Source organism: Saccoglossus kowalevskii, chromosome 4 (assembly GCF_978046115.1).
Source record: "Saccoglossus kowalevskii chromosome 4, keSacKowa6.1, whole genome shotgun sequence".
NCBI classification, from domain to species: domain Eukaryota; kingdom Metazoa; phylum Hemichordata; class Enteropneusta; family Harrimaniidae; genus Saccoglossus; species Saccoglossus kowalevskii.
The window spans coordinates 6,455,681-6,471,004 of record NC_140644.1 but is presented as its reverse complement, the minus strand read 5'-3'; the positions used below and the strand labels follow the sequence as shown (position 1 = coordinate 6,471,004).

The 15,324-nt window shown below is 37.0% G+C and overlaps 1 protein-coding gene and 9 non-coding genes across 11 annotated transcripts in view; 9 read left to right on the top strand and 1 right to left on the bottom strand.

The window, feature by feature from the left end:
- The first annotated feature begins 276 nt into the window (after window positions 1-276).
- Window positions 277-348, top strand: TRNAP-CGG (transfer RNA proline (anticodon CGG)). Its single transcript has one exon. It is a non-coding gene; the product is annotated as a tRNA-Pro (tRNA).
- Window positions 349-621: 273 nt separating this feature from the next.
- On the top strand, window positions 622-693 carry TRNAP-UGG (transfer RNA proline (anticodon UGG)). Its single transcript has one exon. It is a non-coding gene; the product is annotated as a tRNA-Pro (tRNA).
- A 368-nt stretch (window positions 694-1,061) lies between these two features.
- On the top strand, window positions 1,062-1,133 carry TRNAP-CGG (transfer RNA proline (anticodon CGG)). The gene has a single exon. It is a non-coding gene; the product is annotated as a tRNA-Pro (tRNA).
- A 358-nt stretch (window positions 1,134-1,491) lies between these two features.
- Window positions 1,492-1,563, top strand: TRNAP-UGG (transfer RNA proline (anticodon UGG)). Its single transcript has one exon. It is a non-coding gene; the product is annotated as a tRNA-Pro (tRNA).
- Window positions 1,564-2,361: 798 nt separating this feature from the next.
- TRNAP-UGG (transfer RNA proline (anticodon CGG)) lies at window positions 2,362-2,433 on the top strand. Its single transcript has one exon. It is a non-coding gene; the product is annotated as a tRNA-Pro (tRNA).
- Window positions 2,434-3,231: 798 nt separating this feature from the next.
- Window positions 3,232-3,303, top strand: TRNAP-UGG (transfer RNA proline (anticodon UGG)). Its single transcript has one exon. It is a non-coding gene; the product is annotated as a tRNA-Pro (tRNA).
- A 358-nt stretch (window positions 3,304-3,661) lies between these two features.
- TRNAP-CGG (transfer RNA proline (anticodon CGG)) lies at window positions 3,662-3,733 on the top strand. The gene has a single exon. It is a non-coding gene; the product is annotated as a tRNA-Pro (tRNA).
- A 368-nt stretch (window positions 3,734-4,101) lies between these two features.
- Window positions 4,102-4,173, top strand: TRNAP-CGG (transfer RNA proline (anticodon CGG)). Its single transcript has one exon. It is a non-coding gene; the product is annotated as a tRNA-Pro (tRNA).
- Window positions 4,174-4,531: 358 nt separating this feature from the next.
- Window positions 4,532-4,603, top strand: TRNAP-CGG (transfer RNA proline (anticodon CGG)). Its single transcript has one exon. It is a non-coding gene; the product is annotated as a tRNA-Pro (tRNA).
- Window positions 4,604-8,818: 4,215 nt separating this feature from the next.
- LOC100369115 (glutamate receptor 4-like) overlaps window positions 8,819-15,324 on the bottom strand; it is a 50,006-nt gene continuing 43,500 nt past the window's right edge. Inside the window, exons 13-19 of one of the 2 annotated variants that reach the window (XM_085497678.1) lie at window positions 13,321-13,568; window positions 12,830-12,944; window positions 12,504-12,638; window positions 11,940-12,062; window positions 11,593-11,610; window positions 10,494-10,607; window positions 8,819-9,648 (exon numbers count right to left, since the gene is read on the bottom strand). In XM_085497678.1, coding sequence (XP_085353804.1) covers window positions 9,589-9,648; window positions 10,494-10,607; window positions 11,593-11,610; window positions 11,940-12,062; window positions 12,504-12,638; window positions 12,830-12,944; window positions 13,321-13,568 — 813 coding nt within the window. In that variant the 3' untranslated portion in view covers window positions 8,819-9,588. Of the gene's footprint in view, window positions 9,649-10,479; window positions 10,608-11,592; window positions 11,611-11,939; window positions 12,063-12,503; window positions 12,639-12,829; window positions 12,945-13,320; window positions 13,569-15,324 lie in introns of both variants that reach the window. The other variant, XM_085497679.1, reaches the window with a different exon arrangement.

The following is a 15,324-nucleotide window of genomic DNA, read 5'->3' as shown; positions in this document are numbered from 1 at the left end:
AAGTAACACATGTTGGACAGGCTTCCAACTCCAGTAAAAAATATTTGATCTCTGAAAGTAATTGATGCTATGTAAATTCATAGAATAAGTGATCACAACTGTATCAAAGACTTATTAATCTCGATTTCGACTCCCAAAAGTTGAGATAAGGAACCCAGGGCAACCCACATGTAATGTTATTTAGAAAACATATACAATGTATTAGGTTTTGTGGTACAATTTATTTCTAATTCAATTTCAGACACTCGAGGTTGAGAACATGGTTAATGCGTCATTGGCTTGTTGGTCTAGTGGTACGATTCCTGTTTCGGGTACAGGAGGTCCCGGGTTCGAACCCCGGACAAGCCCTTAGTTTTTAACTGGAACGGTACTTCACCTTATCATTTAACAATTAAGTAATTTGTATAAACTTGCAGATTGTTGCAATATAAAGTAACAAATGTTGGACAGGTTTCCAACTCCAGTAAAAAATATTCGCTCAAAAGTTGAGATAAGGAACCCAGGGCAACCCACATGTAATGTTATTTAGAAAACATATACAATGTATTAGGTCTTGTGGTACAATTTATTTCTAATTCAATTTCCCAAACTCGAGGTTGAGAACACTTATAATGCGTCATTGGCTTGTTTGTCTAGTGGTACGATTCCTGTTTTGGGTACAGGAGGTCCCGGGTTCAAACCCCGGACAAGCCCTTGCTTTTTAACTTGACTGGAATGGAATGGTACTTCATCTTATCATTTAAGAATTATGTAATTTGTATAAACGTTTTCATTGTTGCAATATAAAGTAACACATGTTGGACAGGTTTCCTACTCCAGTAAAAAATATTCGATCTCTGAAAGTAATTGATGCTATGTAAATTCATAGAATAAGTGATCACAACTGTATCAAAGACTTATTAATCTCGATTTCGACTCCCAAAAGTTGAAATAAGGAACCCAGGGCAACCCACATGTAATGTTATTTAGAAAACATATACAATGTATTAGGTTTTGTGGTACAATTTATTTCTAATTCAATTTCAGACACTCGAGGTTGAGAACATGGTTAATGCGTCATTGGCTTGTTGGTCTAGTGGTACAATTCCTGTTTCGGGTACAGGAGGTCCCGGGTTCGAACCCCGGACAAGCCCTTAGTTTTTAACTGGAACGGTACTTCACCTTATCATTTAACAATTAAGTAATTTGTATAAACTTGCAGATTGTTGCAATATAAAGTAACAAATGTTGGACAGGTTTCCAACTCCAGTAAAAAATATTCGCTCTCTGAAAGTAATTGATGCTATGTAAATTCATTGAATAAGTGATCACAATTGTATCAAAGACTTATTAATCTCGATTTCGACTCCCAAAAGTTGAGATAAGGAACCGCCGGCAACCCACATGTTATGTTATTTAGAAAACATATACTATGTATTAGGTCTTGTGGTACAATTTATTTCTAATTCAATTTCCCAAACTCGAGGTTGAGAACACTTTTAATGCGTCATTGGCTTGTTTGTCTAGTGGTACGATTCCTGTTTTGGGTACAGGAGGTCCCGGGTTCAAACCCCGGACAAGCCCTTGCTTTTTAACTTGACTGGAATGGAATGGTACTTCATCTTATCATTTAAGAATTATGTAATTTGTATAAACGTTTTCATTGTTGCAATATAAAGTAACACATGTTGGACATTTTTCCTACTCCAGTAAAAAATATTCGATCTCTGAAAGTAATTGATGCTATGTAAATTCATAGAATAAGTGATCACAACTGTATCAAAGACTTATTAATCTCGATTTCGACTCCCAAAAGTTGAAATAAGGAACCCAGGGCAACCCACATGTAATGTTATTTAGAAAACATATACAATGTATTAGGTTTTGTGGTACAATTTATTTCTAATTCAATTTCAGACACTCGAGGTTGAGAACATGGTTAATGCGTCATTGGCTTTATGGTCTAGTGGTACGATTCCTGTTTCGGGTACAGGAGGTCCCGGGTTCGAACCCCGGACAAGCCCTTAGTTATTAACTGGAACGGTACTTCACCTTATCATTTAACAATTAAGTAATTTGTATAAACTTGCAGATTGTTGCAATATAAAGTAACAAATGTTGGACAGGTTTCCAACTCCAGTAAAAAATATTCGCTCTCTGAAAGTAATTGATGCTATGTAAATTCATAGAATAAGTGATCACAATTGTATCAAAGACTTATTAATCTCGATTTCGACTCCCAAAAGTTGAGATAAGGAACCGCCGGCAACCCACATGTTATGTTATTTAGAAAACATATACTATGTATTAGGTCTTGTGGTACAATTTATTTCTAATTCAATTTCCCAAACTCGAGGTTGAGAACACTTTTAATGCGTCATTGGCTTGTTTGTCTAGTGGTACGATTCCTGTTTTGGGTACAGGAGGTCCCGGGTTCAAACCCCGGACAAGCCCTTGCTTTTTAACTTGACTGGAATGAAATGGTACTTCATCTTATCATTTAAGAATTATGTAATTTGTATAAACGTTTTCATTGTTGCAATATAAAGTAACACATGTTGGACAGGTTTCCTACTCCAGTAAAAAATATTCGATCTCTGAAAGTAATTGATGCTATGTAAATTCATAGAATAAGTGATCACAACTGTATCAAAGACTTATTAATCTCGATTTCGACTCCCAAAAGTTGAAATAAGGAACCCAGGGCAACCCACATGTAATGTTATTTAGAAAACATATACAATGTATTAGGTTTTGTGGTACAATTTATTTCTAATTCAATTTCAGACACTCGAGGTTGAGAACATGGTTAATGCGTCATTGGCTTTATGGTCTAGTGGTACGATTCCTGTTTCGGGTACAGGAGGTCCCGGGTTCGAACCCCGGACAAGCCCTTAGTTATTAACTGGAACGGTACTTCACCTTATCATTTAACAATTAAGTAATTTGTATAAACTTGCAGATTGTTGCAATATAAAGTAACAAATGTTGGACAGGTTTCCAACTCCAGTAAAAAATATTCGCTCTCTGAAAGTAATTGATGCTATGTAAATTCATAGAATAAGTGATCACAATTGTATCAAAGACTTATTAATCTCGATTTCGACTCCCAAAAGTTGAGATAAGGAACCGCCGGCAACCCACATGTTATGTTATTTAGAAAACATATACTATGTATTAGGTCTTGTGGTACAATTTATTTCTAATTCAATTTCCCAAACTCGAGGTTGAGAACACTTTTAATGCGTCATTGGCTTGTTTGTCTAGTGGTACGATTCCTGTTTTGGGTACAGGAGGTCCCGGGTTCGAACCCCGGACAAGCCCTTAGTTTTTAACTGGAACGGTACTTCACCTTATCATTTAACAATTAAGTAATTTGTATAAACTTGCAGATTGTTGCAATATAAAGTAACACATGTTGGACAGGTTTCCAACTCCAGTAAAAAATATTCGCTCCCTGAAAGTAATTGATGCTATGTAAATTCATAGAATAAGTGATCACAATTGTATCAAAGACTTATTAATCTCGATTTCGACTTCCAGAAGTTTAGATTAGGAACCGCCGGCAACCCACATGTTATGTTATTTAGAAAACATGTACTATGTATTAGGTCTTGTGGTACAATTTATTTCTAATTCAATTTCCCAAACTCGAGGTTAAGAACACGTCTAATGCGTCATTGGCTTGTTGGTCTAGTGGTACGATTCCTGTTTCGGGTACGGGAGGTCCCGGGTTCAAACCCCGGACAAGCCCGTGCTTTTTAACTGGACTGGAATGGAATGGTACTTCATCTTATCATTTAAGAATTATGTAATTTGTATAAACGTTTTCATTGTTGCAATATAAAGTAACACATGTTGGACAGGTTTCCTACTCCAGTAAAAAATATTCGATCTCTGAAAGTAATTGATGCTATGTAAATTCATAGAATAAGTGATCACAACTGTATCAAAGACTTATTAATCTCGATTTCGACTCCCAAAAGTTGAAATAAGGAACCCAGGGCAACCCACATGTAATGTTATTTAGAAAACATATACAATGTATTAGGTTTTGTGGTACAATTTATTTCTAATTCAATTTCAGACACTCGAGGTTGAGAACATGGTTAATGCGTCATTGGCTTGTTGGTCTAGTGGTACGATTCCTGTTTCGGGTACAGGAGGTCCCGGGTTCGAACCCCGGACAAGCCCTTAGTTTTTAACTGGAACGGTACTTCACCTTATCATTTAACAATTAAGTAATTTGTATAAACTTGCAGATTGTTGCAATATAAAGTAACAAATGTTGGACAGGTTTCCAACTCCAGTAAAAAATATTCGCTCCCTGAAAGTAATTGATGCTATGTAAATTCATAGAATAAGTGATCACAATTGTATCAAAGACTTATTAATCTCGATTTCGACTTCCAGAAGTTTAGATTAGGAACCGCCGGCAACCCACATGTTATGTTATTTAGAAAACATGTACTATGTATTAGGTCTTGTGGTACAATTTATTTCTAATTCAATTTCCCAAACTCGAGGTTAAGAACACGTCTAATGCGTCATTGGCTTGTTGGTCTAGTGGTACGATTCCTGTTTCGGGTACGGGAGGTCCCGGGTTCAAACCCCGGACAAGCCCTTGCTTTTTAACTGGACTGGAATGGAATGGTACTTCATCTTATCATTTAAGAATTATGTAATTTGTATAAACGTTTTCATTGTTGCAATATAAAGTAACACATGTTGGACAGGTTTCCAACTCCAGTAAAAAATATTTGATCTCTGAAAGTAATTGATGCTATGTAAATTCATAGAATAAGTGATCACAAGTGTATCAAAGACTTATTAATCTCGATTTCGACTCCCAAAAGTTGAGATAAGGAACCCAGGGCAAACCACATGTTATGTTATTCAGAAAACATATACTATGTATGAGGTCTTGTGGTACAATTTATTTCTAATTCAATTTCAGACACTCGAGGTTGAGAACATAGTTAACGCGTCATTGGTTTGTTAGTCTAGTGGTACGATTTCTGTTTCGGGTACAGGAGGTCCCAGTTTCGAACCCCGGACATGCCCTTAGTATTTAACTGGAACGGTACTTCACCTTATCATTTAACAATTAAGTAATTTGTAAAAACTTGCAGATTGTTGCAATATAAAGTAACATATGTTGCACAGGTTTCCAACTCCAGTAAAACATATTTGATCTCTGAAAGTAATTGATGCTATGTAAATTCATAGAATAAGTGATCACAAGTGTATCAAAGACTTATTAATCTCGATTTCGACTTCCAGAAGTTGAGATTAGGAACCGCGGGCAACCCACATGTTATGTTATTTAGAAAACATGTATTATGTCTGGTGGTACAATTTATTTCTAATTCAATTTCTGAAACTCGAGTTTGAGAATTCTGTTAATGCGTCATTGGTTTGTTAGTCTAGTGGTACGATTCCTGTTTCGGGTACAGGAGGTCCCGGTTTCGAACCCCGGACAAGCCCTTAGTTTTTAACTGGAATGGTACTTCATCTTATCATTTAACAATTATGTAACTTGTATAAACTTGCAGATTGTTGCAATATAAAGTAACATATGTTGCACAGGTTTCCAACTCCAGTAAAACATATTTGCTCTCTGAAAGTAATTGCTGCTATGTAAATTCATAGAATAAGTGATTAGAATTGTATCAAAATCAAAGACTTATTAGTCTCGATTTCGACTTCCTGAAGTTGAAGTTACGAACGGACAAGCCTTTGGTTTTTAACTAGAGTAGTACTTTACCTTTTCATTAAACTATTTCAAATTATTGCTGTATAAATTTCCAAAACAAATGGCTTTAAAACTCCCACTATAATGAAGTGATAATAAATACTCACCTGCGATGTTAATGCTGTGAAAGATGGTCTGTCAGTGAATCATGTAATGTGTCACATAAAAATGATCAACACGTATGTAAATGAGATGCAGCTGAAATGAGCACATGCTCTAGAAGTAATTAATTGATATGCAGTGTGATACAGGTAAGAATAGATTAGATCTCTAAGCAATAATGTTCATCTATTTAAATCGTTTGGGTGGAGTGGACGACGTTCCGAGCCAAAAGCTTCTATAAATTTACTACATTACTGTTATTGAACCCCAAATGAATGCCAATGATTATAAAGTCACTAAACTTGGAATGAGAGCTATTGAAATTGAATGGTACATGCACACATTGTTTATGTTATAGAATGTTAGATCGATGCTGTAATAACCTCGTTTTCAATTCGTCCCCGGTGTCGTCGGAATATTTTTTGTTGCAGACGGCACACTGAACATGTAGTAAATTTATTGATTTTAATTAATCAATGTGATTTAAACTTGTCAGTAAAAGTATTGGTGTATTACATATTTATTAGTAACACACCATCTACTATTATAATGTTCACTACCACGTATGCTGATATTAGAATTTAGATGAGTAAGCATATCTCCGAAATTGGAACAACGTCGATAAGAAATCGAGGAGAAGATGCAAACACCTGGCGTATTCTAGAATATGTTTTAAAGGTTTTGTTTTATCTCTTTAATATTTGTTTTATATCTGAAAGTGCTAAGTTGTACGTAATGATTATAGAGGTTCTGTGGTATTTGTCAAAGCGAGTTGTTGGAATGGAAAGTACCAGAAGAGGCGGCCACAATTATAAAATTAGCTTATTTGTCTAATGGCACAATTTCCATTTCGATTCCAAGAAGTCACGGTTTCGAACTCCTGAAAAAGTGCAAATACTTCTTTTTGTTCTAGTGGTACGATTCCCGATTCGGGTACATCCCGAGACGAGCCCCTGACATGCCCTCGATTTTCATAGTGAAACCGGCACTTCATCTCACCATTTACCAAATCTGTAGTTCGCATATTCAAAACATACATCATTGGCCTACTGCTCTCGTCATGCGATTGTCGTACACACATATTCCATAATATATCATTACAGTTATATCTGTTAAAGATTCAAGAGATCCAAGTTTTGAGCCTCAGACATACCATAGTGTTCAACCGAAAGCGAATTTGATGGAATATAAATTTCCTTCTATAAAACCATCTTACACATATATTCCATAAGATATCGTTGCAATTACATCCGAAATCATACCATGGAAAAAAACCAAGTTTTCGAATGAAATTCTTGTCTTCATTTAACAAACTATACTATGTTTTCACTCGCGAAATGTTCAAATATAAAGTCATAAAACTAATGGCTATGAATGACTTGTTACTCTAGTGGTAATATTCCTGTTCCGAGCACACAATAACACTTTCTTGAATTCAACTGAAAGAAGTACACGTTTTTCTTAACATATATCCACTTTCCAAGACCTTAATTTAATGATCATTATCTTATAAAATTTGAGTTAAAAAATCAATAAGAAAATTAACGATTCTCGTCCGCAAAAAGAAATATTTTGGGTTTACGGGAACCTTTATTATAATATTTTACTGAGGAAATATTAAAAGGTAGTATGAGACACGCCAAATTTTTATATTGTAAGCATTCTACTTTTTGCAAATTGTGTGTATTTATAATAAGGTACGTGATATATCACTTGGCTTTGTTATGGTTAATTTGAATTATTGATGACGTCGAATCTATGCAAACATTTTATTTTTATGCAAACTGCAGTGTTACGTGAGTGGTTTCCACAGATAGATAATTTTGTTGATATGTGACATTTGTGCAGTGATTGGTCGCCACAGATAATGGATTGTGCTGACATGTGACAATGGTGCAGTGATACTTTGAACGGCGACACAGCATGCCAGTCGACAACTGTTTAAATTGATGAAAATATAATTATAAACTCTCATGAGTTTATTACGCAGTGGAACATTGCCAATCTGCAATGAAAATGGAGTCAAAGCCTGAAACACGTGACCACATTCAGTCGAACGTGATTGGTCATTACAACCTCCATGTGATGTTGATAATAATTGTAAATCGGATAATTGCTTGTTGTTGCGCAATTGTTCGGATATCCTGTTTCGAATGAACAATTTCACGAACACAAGTACAGTATTCTCTACACATTTGACCTCAAGATTACTCACATTATTTTTGGTAAATTGTCACATTGGATGTTGCTGTTCACAAAATCAGATTTTGTTCGATAAACATAAACCTGAATGTGTGCACCGACCTTTACATAAATGGGAGTGGTTTAAAGACACTGCATTGTGGTATTTTATTTGTGAGAGATATACAGTATACTGTCATTGACTGAATACACAACCATGCAAGATGTTTTTAGCGACGAAGCATTCTGTGACTTCAACAAAGCGAGTTTTCAATATAACATGTTTATATATTTCAATGGAACTGTGGACGCGTTGATAGATTAGAGTGGTCACTATTTTAGGAACGATCTCGTGACTCGCGCTCTACGAGACCACGAAAAAAATGTGGGTCTAATTTCTTTCAAAGCCACAAATGCGGTCGATGGTGAACATAGTCATTCCTCTCATTATTTTTCATTAATCGACACACCAAAACAACATCGAAAGTGTGTTTGGTTTTATTTTCATCCATTTGGCACCAGTCTGAGATACACCTAAAAGAGATGATTGCTGCTCAAATTGTATTTTTAAATCAGTCGCTGCGGGCGCACCCAATTTCGCCTGACCACGAGAGACCACGAGATTGGCAACGGGGGAATTGTGTAGAAGTGAACCACAGGTTGGTTGAGTTCGGTTCAACACTCGATGTTATTAGAGCCCCACGTACATGTTATAGCTGGCATTTAATCTGAACTTATACATAATCACAAAACACACATTCCTCTATTACTCACACTCAGAAATAAAACCAAAACAAGATGTCGTATTTCTTGTCACATGTGTTTTATTATATAAGAAATTTCCATGCCTTTTTATTTCAATACCACAGCCTGGATCAACAACTTTAATTCAAAAATACTTGAATGTGATGACATTTAAACCTCTCAATCATTGGCCGATCAGTAATATTTTGTAGTATGCTAACGATGCTTTCCCTGTTATGGCGATTCTGAAGACAAATGTGTTAATTTCCCTAATCTCATTCGATGGTGGACGCCGCGATAGATCACTTTTGCCGAGAGATGTGCAAGCCACATTCTTCATTTCTTGCCAACCTTGAGTGTATCTCGACAGTATGGAGGAAGTATGCAGCTAACTAGAATTTTGTTTTGGTAACACTTATTCTGTGTTTTTCCTTCTAACTAACTGTTTTGAAAGGGTACATATACCAATGTAATCTGATTCAGCAACCCTGTCAATAATGATTATACATCATCAAATATCAAATCACATTTTGTTCATATTTCAAGAAGAGATTTTTTCTAAAGATTCATTGCGATCCCGTTCGATACTAAAAATGATGCAATATACACGTCTATAATTATATGTCTTTTATAAATTACACTGAGGAGACATCTCAGACTTCTAAATACAACAGAGCACTAACTCTACGCCTCCCTAAATTGGATGCCTCTACTTTTCACGTCGTCGACGGTGGTGCCAAAACAGGCAGACGTAATCCGGTTAGAACCAGAATGAAGAGACTAGTCAAACGCATGCGCTAACTGAGTCGTCCTGTGTAGTGTCGATATTACACTTGTGTGTGAGTGTTGGTACCATTGCAAGAGTCCAGCCCTTCAATGTGTAACATCTGAAATAAATAGATAATTATGAATCATTTGTTGTCCAGCTTAGTAATCGGTAATAATATCTTAAAATAATAGACTTGTTACAACAGTTATATGCTGTTCATTTTAGTAATCTGATTTAAAATACCGCGAGATTTACACAATTGTCAGATGCCTGCTAAAACGGTTGTTAAGCTCACCAATAGCCCAAAATATATCCAGCAATTTCGAACCGACTTCTAACTACATAAACAAGACTCTATCTAGATAAACAACCATAATTGGTTGTTGTTGTTCAAAACATGTTAAATTGTTTGTTCAAACATGTTTGATACCCATCTGATATGCACATATGTTTGAGATTGTGAATGCTTCCAAGCATTTACAACTAGTTTATCACATTTTTGTTTTATTTACCTTGCATTCGGGGGTTGTCAAGGTTATTTTAGACTTCCGTTCCTGTTTACAAAACATGTTAGAATTAATCTCAGGAAGGTTTTGCAGTTTCGAAACGAGTAATCAAAAGAATAGTGCATTTAATATGATTACCATGGCGATGGAAATGAGCTAGATGGAGATGGATGATCATGACATGATATGAACATTACTATCTTAGAATCGAAACAATTTCAATTCAATGTCGTCATTTAAATCTTTTACAAGTTTTTTCATTCGAATGCACCATGCTGAGAAAACGTTGCAAGAGAGTACAAAACTGACTTCGCATACGCAAATAATATATAAGAACATATAATTATTTTGCTTTTATTTTATGCTGAACTTTAAACTTAAGAATGACCAAAATTACTTAGTTTTCGTTTTAGCAAATATTGTGCAAAGAAGACAAACCATACTATAATTATTTTACTTTGACATTTTCTCTCAGGTACACTTCTTCTTTCTTTACTTTAGCCAGTAAATCTTCTTCACTTGGGCATGGCGTTAAACTTTTTTTTCTACTGAACATGTTTCCCGAATTTGCCTGAATGAAAAAAGAAACCTCTTAGGTACATAACGGTGACATATAACATGTATTATTATACATCTGACAGCTTCTCGCCATTTTATATAACATTTCGCTATGTATAGGTATAGACTGAGATAAGCAAATACATTTTAGACCAATTTCCTAATTCCAGGCTCCGTAAGACCGAGTGGTTAGATTGGGAAAATACTAACAGTAAGATTATTTCGAAGATACCCCAAGTATGCACTTACACAGGGCGTGGCCACGCCATCCTCCACTAAGCATCGGTCGTTGTTCTGATAACCCATTTTTGTTTTTTAATATAATGAGGGCATTTGCGGTTTTAATTTTGCCTCCATACAATGTTATGCTGGTCACGAGTTGCCAACAAATGGTTTAGATTTGTGTTAAAAATGGCAGTACTCAGACAACCACGAGAGCATAATTATCAAATAAACTGGTAACGTTAATGGCATACGTGGCTATGGATATATGCGATCTGAATTACCAAGCACATGATAGAAAGAGGCACACATACAGACGAATTGCAAATGCCATCCACGTTTTATACAATGCTATAAATACGTTTCGTATTACATATCTCAAACATGTTGTGAATATATATACACTGCAAATGCACTATTATACACTGAGAGTAAATACCGCATGCTAAACCTATAATGATATGCACTGCTCTTTTACGTAGCATATACATCATTCGCATGTTGTATAAACACATATAAAAACGTTGTTACCCGTGTATATATACTACAACAACCATGGTATAATAGTTCATAAACAACACACTTTTTACATAACTAATGTACGTCAGATTGGTTAATGTATTTGTTACGTGCATTATGTTTAGATGTTTCAATGGATGGTATTTTCTAAAGACAAAAATACATAAATACAGTCCGAGTAACTTATGCATAATATAAAAATAATCGCAATCATATATTGAAACGAGAAGCAGGCAATGCAGGGATTGATATATTACCTTTGGCGGAGTTCGCAACTGTTAATAGATGACGCATAAAACAAGAAAAAAAGGTAAAAGAATGAATAAATGAATCAAAATGTAATTCATTCAAAATTGTTATTAAGAAGTTAATGGGGCGCAATGATTGATTGATTGAATAAATAATGAATTCATTGTTCTAAAATGAGATGAAAAATGAAATGTTGATTACTATTCCTTTTCACCATGTAGTCATTTGCTTCAGTGATCTTACACGTATCTTGGAACTAAATAAATTTGGTATTGTATCACCAAGTTTAAGTTTTTTTGTGGGGCGGACATTGTTTGTTATTTCCCAATTTAAATTCGATGGTATTCATACTTACGTTCGACGACCTTGTAATTGGGACAGTAGATATAGACTTTGTGAAATCTGGTGTAGAAACTCTCCCATTGTCACCTTTTATAGACATTCTGGCCTTTGCCCTCATTGCGATTGATAGGCTAGTCTACAATATAAATTGATATGTTATGATGTGACAAAGAACTCATTATATTTGTCAACAATTTGACCGGTTGATCATATTATGCAAAACAGACAAATTACAAAACAAATCAACTAACCAACGTAACACTGTGACAATTTTAACAAGGTTCTCCACCAATCAACCAACAAACCTACTATGCCCATCTTTTCAAGAACTCAACCAACCAACATACCCCTTTTATTATTTGATGTATGTATATCGCATTCACTGTAAATATACTTTAAACTTGTGTACACTATATATTATCCAGCAGCATTTATATAACCATTTATATTAAGACGCAGAATATACATTAAAATTATAGAGATTTCCGGGAGATAGATGCATTGATCAATGTATCTTCAATATGCATATAAGAGGCCTAAAGCAAATTATATATTTACAAATATTTCACAGACTTACCTTGGCTCGTCTCGCTTCCTTCCTTGACTTATAACAAAATTCCATTAGCGCAACCACCATTGCCAATCCCAGACCACCCACTAATATATAAAATACACCTGCTACATTACTGAGACTCAGTGCATTGGCTGTTTCCTGTAAGATAATATAGATAATGAATGACATATCTACACAGGGGTGTCAATCAAGATTTACGCTCCCAATCCCCACATTCATTCTGCCAATTTTACACATTTGTCAATTCTTCCACCAATGTGGAACTTGAAATTCTTGTTTCACATACTTTTGACATAGAATCCCACACTCAAGTTTATATTGCTACCTACCTGTGACTTGGAATCCCCGTCACCGCATTCACCTTTTTCATACCACCATTTCTTCTCCATTTTGTGTAGTTCGCCTCTCTCCCTCAGCGTTAATATTGCCAAGGTTAAATTTTCTCTGTAGTTGTATAAAGGAAAGAATAATCAACGCAAGAATAATTGTAATAGCTACAACACGAACGTTATACAAACAGACGCGGGATACTTCCATGCTACAAGAGCAAGGAGTGGTCTACACAATTACTCACTTGAGTGCAGACCTTTTTATTGTCATTTTACCGTGGAATGATCACTCACCCGGGTAAGGATGATTTCCTTGTAGTCATAAGGTACAATAATAGCTCATCTGTGCGCAGACCCCATCATTTGCAGCTATACCATAACATAATTACTCACCTGAGTCCAGATCCCTTCCTTGTAGCTATACCATAACATAATTACTCACCTGAGTGCAGATCACTTCCTTGTAGCTATACCATAACATAATTACTCACCTGAGTGCAGATCCCTTCCTTGTAGCTATACCATAACCTCTTGAGTTCAGATTGTTCCCAACCTTTATTGTATCACATGGTTTACGTTGGTTGATGTATTCATTCATCGTTGACTCCAATAGGAAAGCATATCTTCCTTTTTGGCGCCTAACCCTTTCAATACCTTCTTTTATGGAATTTGTGAAGACCGATGGCTGTGTAGTGCTCATATAGGCCCACATTCGTGTGTACGTTGGTACAGTAGATTTCTTGAAAAGGAAGAAATAGACGAAAACACACAATGAATTGGTGTTGCTCTACAGCAATTATAAGTGTCGTTAATTTGTGGGCTGACGGAATGATCATGTGACAGGTCATAATATACACTGCACTAAACATTCGGTTTTCGATATACAATTGTTGATGATAACAGTCATATTAAAAAAAAACATGTTCGCCTTGGGTTGGAACATCTTACAGGGTCGCCTTGGTCTGGTGGCAGTCCACTATGTCACCTTCGTCGAGTGGCCATGCGCAGTGTCGTCTTGGTCTAGCAGCACTACACAGAGTCGCCTTGGTCCAGTGGCACTACACAGTGTTGCCTTGATCTAGTAGCACTGTATAGTGTCGCTTTGGTCTAGTGGCACTACACATTGTCGCCATGGTCTAGTGACACTGTACAGTGTCGGCTTGGTCTAGTGGCACTACACATTGTCGCCATGGTCTAGTGACACTGTACAGTGTCGGCTTGGTCTAGTGGCACTACACATTGTCGCCATGGCCTAGTGGCACTGTACAGTGTCGCCTTGGTCTAGTTGCACTGTGCAGTGTCGCCTTGGTCTAGTGGCATTGTACAGTGTAGCCTTGGTTTAGAGGCACTACACATTGTCGCCATGGTCTAGTGGCACTATACAGTGTCGCCATGGTCTAGTGGCACTGTACAGTGTCGCCATGGCCTTGTAGCACTAAACAGTGTCGCCTTGGTCTAGTTGCACTATACAGTGTAACCTTGGTTTAGTGGCACTATACAAGATAGTCTTGGTCTAGTGGCACTGTACAGTGTCGTCTTAGTCTAGTGGTACTGTACAGTGTCGCCTTGGTCTAGTGACACTGTACAGTGTCGCCTCGGTCCAGTGGCACTGTACAGTGTTGCTTTGGTATAGTGGCAATACACAGTGTCGCCATGGCCGAGTGGCATTGCACAGTGTAGCCTTGGTTTAGTGGCACTATACAAGATAGCCTTGGTCTAGTGACACTATATTGTCGCCTTGGTCTAGTGGCACTGTACAGAGTCGCATTGGTCTAGTGGCACTGTACATTGTCGTCTTGGTCTAGTGGCACTGTACAGTGTCACCTTGGTCTAGTGGCACTGTACAGTGTCGCCTTGGTCTAGTGGCATTGCACAGTGTAGCCTTGGTTTAGAGGCACTATACAAGATAGCCTTGGTCTAGTGACACTATATTGTCGCCTTGGTCTAGTGGCACTTTACAGAGTCGCCTTGGTCTAGTGGCACTGTCCAGTGTCGCCTTGGTCTAGTGGTACTGTACAGTGTCGTCTTGGTCTAGTGACACTGTACAGTGTCGCCTTGGTCTAGTGGCACTGTACAGTGTCGCTTTGGTCTAGTGGCACTACACAGTGTCGCCTTGGTCTAGTGACACTATACAGCGTAGCCTTGGTCTAGTGACACTGTACAGTGTCGCCTTGGTCTAGTGGCACTGTATAGTATCGCCTTGGTCTAGTGGCACTGTACAGTGTCGCCTTAGTCTAGTGGTACTGTACAGTATCGCCTTAGTCTAGTGGCACTGTACAGTGTCGCCTTGGTCTAGTGGCACTGTACAGTGTCGCCTTGGTCTAGTGGTACTGTACAGTGTCGTCTTGGTCTAGAACTACTGTACAGTGTCGCCTTAGTCTAGTGCCACTGTACAGTGTCGCCTTGGTCTAGTGGTACTGTACAGTGTCGTCTTGGTCTAAAACCACTGTACAGTGTCGCCTTAGTCTAGTGCCACTGTACAGTGTCGCCTTGGT